This window comes from Penaeus japonicus, unplaced genomic scaffold (assembly GCF_977035675.1).
Source record: "Penaeus japonicus unplaced genomic scaffold, GWHDUDI00000001_assembly GWHDUDI00000018, whole genome shotgun sequence".
In the NCBI taxonomy this organism is placed as follows: domain Eukaryota; kingdom Metazoa; phylum Arthropoda; class Malacostraca; order Decapoda; family Penaeidae; genus Penaeus; species Penaeus japonicus.
The window spans coordinates 35704521-35712020 of NW_028234420.1; the positions used below are offsets into that span (position 1 = coordinate 35704521).

Sequence of the window (7500 nt, forward strand, 5' to 3'; positions counted from 1 at the left end):
TCTTCGTTCATGTTTTTGTTTTGTTTTGTTTCCCTTTTTCTGGGTCAGTTTTAAGATGTTTGTGTGTGTTTCTTGACCCTTTCTCCTCTTATTTTCTTTTCCCTTTTATCTGTTGCAAAAGGCGAAGAGAAATTAGCATAGATCCATCATCACGGGTCGAAAAGATCATTAGGCGCAAATATATTCAATACACTATTCGTTCTCGTGTCCTATGGTGTATCACAATTTATTTGTGTGAAATCGCCAATTAATTTGGATTTTATGAAACTGGAGTGTTTACTCCTATAAAGACACTGGCCAAAGACTTTTAAAGCCTTATCAATGAACGGTATGTGGATTTGTATAGGAAGATAGATCTTTTTCATTTATTAATTGTTATATTTTTAATTGTTAATTGCCAGTATTAGTTTGATATCGTGGTACTAATAACGATATTAATGATGATAATGGTAATGATCATAAGAAAATAATGATAATGATAATAAAAGAATAATGATAATGATAATCAAAGAGTAATGATGATAATGATAACAAAACAATGATGATAGCAACGTCAACGAAACTAAAAGAACTCACACACAAAAAGCAAAAACCAATTTACCTTTCCCCTCAACCCAAATCCCTTTGCAGGAAGTAGACCACTACGACCTGCTGGAACGCGTCTTGGCTACCCAGGGCTACAAAGGAGTCTTCATGCCCAAGCCAGAGTCCCCGTGTCTCTACCTACCCAACAACAATGGACCTGACGGCTGTGCCCTCTTTTGGGACACGGCAAGGTTTTCGCTCGTTGCCAAGGAGACGCGGGTGGTCGAGGTGTGGCACGTGCAGAGTAACCAGGTGGGTGTTGGACTGTGGGTGTGTGAGGGCGGCGGGTTTTGTCTTCGGTTATTATTTTTTTTTTTTTGGATTATGGAATGTCGAGATTGCATGTTTGGTGTGATGGAGAGTGATATTTGTTAGAATTTTTAATCTTTTGTGAGTGTGTGTGTGTGTGTGTGTGTGTGTGTGTGTGTGTGTGTGTGTGTGTGTGTGTGTGTGTGTGTGTGTGTGTGTGTGTGTGTGTCTGGATGGGATGCATAAGGCTATATATACTTAGTGAAGGAGAGTGAAAATAAGTGAATGAGTGAGCGAGCGGATGATTGAGTGAGTGAGTGAATGAATGAATGAATGAATGAATGAATGAATGAATGAATAAATGAGTGAGTGAATGAATGAATGAATAAATGAGTGAGTGAATGAGTGAATAAATGAGTGAATGAGTGAATATATGTGTCCTCATGACAGAGAAAACGCTTTGTGTACTGTATATAGTAATTAAAACTTGCACAATTCAGCAAACTAACTGTGCCTTTGGAGTAGCATATAAATACTAGATCTATATTGATGGTAATTAACATGTTAATTAGGGGATGACATTAGGTATACATTTCATAAATGTTTATGATAATTGTGATTAATATCATAAGTATGAGTTTAATAAGACTAGCATGAGACTAATATATTGGTCGCCTTAACACATTGAAGGGGATTTATAATATTTTTGCAATATTAATGATTAAAAAAAATTACTAACTGCTAATCAAACTAATAGTTTTTGTAATAAGAATAAAACATTGATGATAATATCCATAGAGTTTAAAGTTTAACCAATGTAATTTTTCCAAATCAGTTCAGTAATTTTGTTATTTAATTTTCCAAATATTTTACATGATTTTAGTTGTTCTAATTATGTTTATTTTGCATTATACCTTTTAAGTTTGCTATATTTAATTTTGTATATATTTTGGATCATATATTTAAATTATATTATATTTTTAGTATGTTATTTCCTTAGTTATTTAGCCTTTACTTGATCTAGTTTATTTTTTGAAATTTTAAACATATACCTTGGTTTAGGAATTTTCTTTTGAATTGCAGGTTTTATCAATTAAGTTTTATTTTGAACAGATTTATTTATTTTGTTATTTATTTGTGTGTGTGGATGTATGTGTGCCTGTGCCTGTGTGCGAGTGCGTGTGCGTGTGCGTGTGCATGTGTGTGCGTGTGCGTGTGCGTGTGCGTGTGCGTGTGCGTGTGCATGTGTGTGTGTGTGTGACTTTGTGTTGTAGGCGAAAGAAGTGTTTTTTTCATGTGTGTGTTATATGCAAGTTTATAGTGAAAGTTTGATGTTAGTCTGTGAAATATCAAAGTCCATAGATGCTTTATCCAATTTATTAAAGTTTGAATGATTCTATTTTTTTGCAATTCATTTTGTATATTTAATATCAGCCAACTTACTTGTCTTCTATTATACTTTTTTCCTTTCCTTTTCCATCTTCTAACTCTTTTTTGCATTTGTATTATATCTCAAATCTTCACTTAGATTGTAGTCTTGTGTCCATATAAGTTCAGCCTGCCATGCATGGTACACCAATACATTATCCCATTTCAGCCTGTCATGCATGGCACACAAATACATTATCCCATTTCAGCCTGTCATGCATGGCACACAAATACATTATCCCATTTCAGCCTGTCATGCATGGTACACAGATACACTATCCCATTTCAGCTTGTCATGCATAGTTCACAAATACATTATCCCATTTCAGCCTGTCATGCATGGCACACAAATACATTATCCCATTTCAGCTTGTCATGCATAGTACAGAAATACATTATCCCATTTCAGCCTGTCATGCATGGTACACAGATACATTATCCCATTTCAGCTTGTCATGCATAGTTCACAAATACATTATCCCATTTCAGCCTGTCATGCATGGCACACAAATACATTATCCCATTTCAGCTTGTCATGCATAGTACAGAAATACATTATCCCATTTCAGCCTGTCATGCATGGTACACAGATACACTATCCCATTTCAGCTTGTCATGCATAGTACACAAATACATTATCCCATTTCAGCCTGTCATGCATGGCACACAAATAGACTATCCCATTTCAGCCTGTCATGCATGGCACACAAATACACTATCCCATTTCAGCCTGTCATGCATGGTACACAAATAGACTATCCCATTTCAGCCTGTCATGCATGGCACACAAATACACTATCCCATTTCAGCTTGTCATGCATAGTACAGAAATACATTATCCCATTTCAGCCTGTCATGCATGGTACACAGATACACTATCCCATTTCAGCTTGTCATGCATAGTACACAAATACATTATCCCATTTCAGCATGTCATTCTGGGCACACAAATAGACTATCCCATTTCAGCCTGTCATGCATGGCACACAAATACATTATCCCATTTCAGCTTGTCATGCATAGTTCACAAATACATTATCCCATTTCAGCCTGTCATGCATGGCACACAAATACACTATCCCATTTCAGCCTGTCATGCATGGTACACAATATGTTATCCCATTTCAGCCTGTCATGCATGGTACACAAATATGTTATCCCATTTCAGCCTGTCATGCATGGTACACAAATAGACTATCCCATTTCAGCCTGTCATGCATGGTACACAAATATGTTATCCCATTTCAGCTTGTCATGCATAGTACACAAATACATTATCCCATTTCAGCATGTCATTCTGGGCACACAAATAGACTATCCCATTTCAGCCTGTCATGCATAGTACACAAATACATTATCCCATTTCAGTCTGTCATGCATGGCACACAAATACATTATCCCATTTCAGCCTGTCATGCATAGTACAGAAATACATTATCCCATCTCACCCTGTCATGCATGGTACACAAATACACCATCCCATTTCAGCCTGTCATGCATGGTACACAAATACACTATCCCATTTCAGCCTCATGCATGGTACACAAATAGACTATCCCATTTCAGCCTGTCATGCATGGTACACAAATACATTATCCCATTTCAGTCTGCCATGTATGGTTTTAGGATTATGAGCCATAACATGAAATTTTATACCTATTCAGTCTCTGTGAATTCTTTAACCCATTCACGCAGGATGATGTGATATCACGACATGGCAATATTTCACTCTGGCCGGATGGGGTCCTGTCACGTCACGATCTCTCTCTTTAAATACACGTTTTGCATAGTTACATATGTATATACTCATTGAAGTTGCATTTGTATACACACATTTGTTCTTGACTTGTCAAAAAAAAGGTAAAAAGTACAAAAAAGCCGCTCAGCATCCTGTAAAATATGAGAGGTGAAGCATGGCATCGCACGTGGAGGCTGCGTGTGCTTGTTCTTCACAGCGGGAGCAGCATTACGCAAATAATCGCCCCATCGTGAATGGGTTAAGCTGACCTTATCAAAACAGACAATTTTTTTTTTCTAAGAGATTACCTTTTAAATTTTTACACAATATTGCAGATAGTCCTTGGATGATATTCTTTTACTATTTTCAGATTATTTAAAATGTTTCTCAAGTTGTTTTTTTTAAACATAAATGTTTAAAACCCAGGGTATCTCGGTGTAGATGCGGAAGAATTTTTTGTCCGTTTCCAACATAGTAATCTTTTCTTTTTTTTGGATTATTAGTCAAGGATGAAAATAACCTGATGTGCTGTTGATATATAGAAGGTAATGTTGTTGATATCAACATAGATTAGTGTATTTGAATTATATCTGTGACCCAAAATAGTCCATAATAATTGGTTTAAATTTTTTACATTCATTAATACCGAAACAGCAAATTTCTAATGAGGATTTGGGTCTAATCAGAAGATAATTCTAAAATCTCACTGTAATATGAAAGAATCCACTTTCTTATTATTGTTCATTTTTTAGAATATTATTTGATTAAATGCTTTTTCCCTAGCCTTTCCAGATTCCTTCAGTATCTCTTTCTTTCTTCATATGTCAACTGTCTTTCATCAGGACTAACATTAGACTACATTAGACTTTGCTTTTAAAGTGACTAACAGAATGGCTATAAAGTCAAACAGATAAACTAAATGGCAAACCTACACTTACAAAAACTTGATGACAATACGTCTTAGTTTTATATATGAGCAGATAATTATCAGTTGGTCAATGAAATATGATTTTCACCAATATCTAAGAAGGAAATAGACTTCACTTTACAAGCAAGAAAGCAGAGTAGGAGAACAGAGAAAATCTGGAATTTCAATTAAAATATTTAAAAGACTTTGATTATTAGTATAGAAGAGAATTTATTCATATAAGCTTTATTACTCATACCTTTATAATCAAGTATGTATTTGACATGACACAAGACTATAGGTGTATTTCAGAGGGACGATAAACCCCATCTCTAAAAAATGTTTGTCTTTAGGTGGCCATATTACTGGTCCTAGAGGATGAGACAACAGGAAGGGAAATAGCTGTCTTGACCACTCACCTGAAGGCTCGCCAAGGAGCTCTCTTGTCCACCTTGCGGGACGAACAAGGTAAAGACCTGCTGGGCTTCATGGACCTACACTGTGGTAACAGGCCGACGATCATCAGCGGAGATTTCAATGCCGAGCCGACTGAGCCAGTGTACTCGACAATGACACATGAATCTACAGGCCTCAAGTCTGCCTATGCCTTCCTCAATGAGGGAAAAGAACCTGCCTACTCCACGTGGAAGGTGCGTGAAGAAGGGGACATCTGTCACAATATCGACTACATCTTCTACACACCTAGCAACCTAACTCCTGAGGGTGGCATTGATGTCCCAACTGAGAAGGACCTTGGACCTGGCCGTGCTCCAAGCCTGGCCTACCCCTCGGACCATTTCTCCCTCATATGTGACTTCAGCCTTAAGCCAAACAATCGCAGCAACTTTTCCGACATGGTTGACAAACCTGTGGAAAGAGACAGTGACCTGTAGTTTGCTGTCTGGTAATCATGGCTCCATTCCAATATGTTTTTTTTTCTGCCAAGTTGACTGTCAGAGCAGTTTTGGTGGTAAATTTAGTGTAACCGAGGTTATAGTATTATTTTTAGATGTGCCTTTATTCTCAGTGTCATATATGCTTTAATTAAAGTATACTTATTTTTTATGTAGTCTTTTGCATATTGACTATATGTTTGTTCTTGATATAAAAGAATTCTATGTAGGTGAAAAGTATTTATCTGCATAAGAGTATGATTCTAAATCAAGAAAAGTTACTCTTCCTGGTATGACGCAGTACCGTAGGTTTGTTTTGTGTTGATAGTATGAGTTGTTGATCTACCTGTTTGCATTTTTATGATTTACAACCATTATGTAGTAGTGATGCTTTTATCTATTTATTTAGCAATTAGTGTACATGCAATAGTAGTAGGAGAGTATATGTTTAGTGTGCAAGTAATTTACTTGGTCGTGATTTTTAAATACTTTATAACACTATGTGTGCAGCCACTGACAAAATCCATCAAACTAAAAGGCTTACTCAGGAATTTTTGAAAGTCTTGTCTTTGTATCTGAGGTAGAATCAAATAAAACTTCAAATAAAGATAGTAAAAATGCTAAAGAAAATAAAGATGTTTGTTTACTTGCATATTTTTAAAAGTCACGACCAAGTACTCATGACGTCCACAATGCACTATACTGTGTTCATATAACACATTTTTTTTTCTGGGCCACATAATTTGTGTTTCATTGTATATGTCCATGTATCATAACACCATAATTTTCACTGTATATGACCACATTCATTTTTTTCCGACCCTTTCACTGTGGTGTTATAAGTTGTCAGTAACATTACATGTATTCGTACAACCGGTCATGTTACGCTTGATACATATATATACACACACCACCTTCGTCCATATGGTCTTTTGAAACATAAAAGCCTTCTCGCTATATCTTGATTTTCATACAAAGTATATCTCTAATATCTAGGACAGTTGTTACCGCAAGTAAAGTTTTTTCATTCTTCTTTCAGTATGCATTGTGCATGGTGCTACACTCGTAATTATGGTAGATCCCTCAAGGGGTGGATGGTTGCCTGCTATTGTTAGGTGATATGATGATAAAAAGCCTTATCTATAACTTAATCATAGGAGATCCAGTGCAAGATTTTTGAAACACAGTATAGGATCTGCCATTCATCTATATATTGTCTTAGAGACAGCATGCTACAGTATGTGATATATGATAATGATCCTGTCCACAAATCAGTTACGAACAGTATATTTTTCTTCAGAAATTATGAAATTGGAAAAAAGAATGATCATTAGATTGCAAAGTATTATTAGTGTTCATAGTAAATTACAACCCACTTTCACCTCTAGTTACTTGGATTATTTTGCACCTTGTGAAATATAGCATTTCATTTGATCTTAGTTTTGAATGATTGTTCACGAGTGATCAAGAAAAATATATTACTAAGGTTATTAAGATAGTTTACTTCATGAAAGGCATCATCTTGAAATGTATTACTTTAATTGCAAATACATACACACACATACTCACACGCTCACACACTCATAACTCACACGCTCACACGCTCACACGCTCACACGATCACACGATCACACGATCACACGATCACACGATCACACGATCACACGATCACACGATCACACGATCACACGATCACACGA

The 7500-nt window shown here is 36.0% G+C and overlaps 1 protein-coding gene across 4 annotated transcripts in view; it reads left to right on the plus strand.

Moving 5' to 3' along the window:
- Positions 1-7500, plus strand: part of cu (NADP/NADPH phosphatase nocturnin) — a 51137-nt gene that overhangs the window by 42112 nt on the left and 1525 nt on the right. For all 4 annotated transcript variants that reach the window (XM_043009168.2, XM_043009171.2, XM_043009170.2 and 1 more), the window contains exons 4-5: positions 631-837; positions 5261-7500. The exon at positions 5261-7500 is cut by the window's right edge and continues 1525 nt beyond it. In XM_043009168.2, the coding sequence (XP_042865102.2) occupies positions 631-837; positions 5261-5800 (747 nt within the window). In that variant the 3' untranslated portion in view covers positions 5801-7500. The remainder of the gene's footprint in view (positions 1-630; positions 838-5260) is intronic.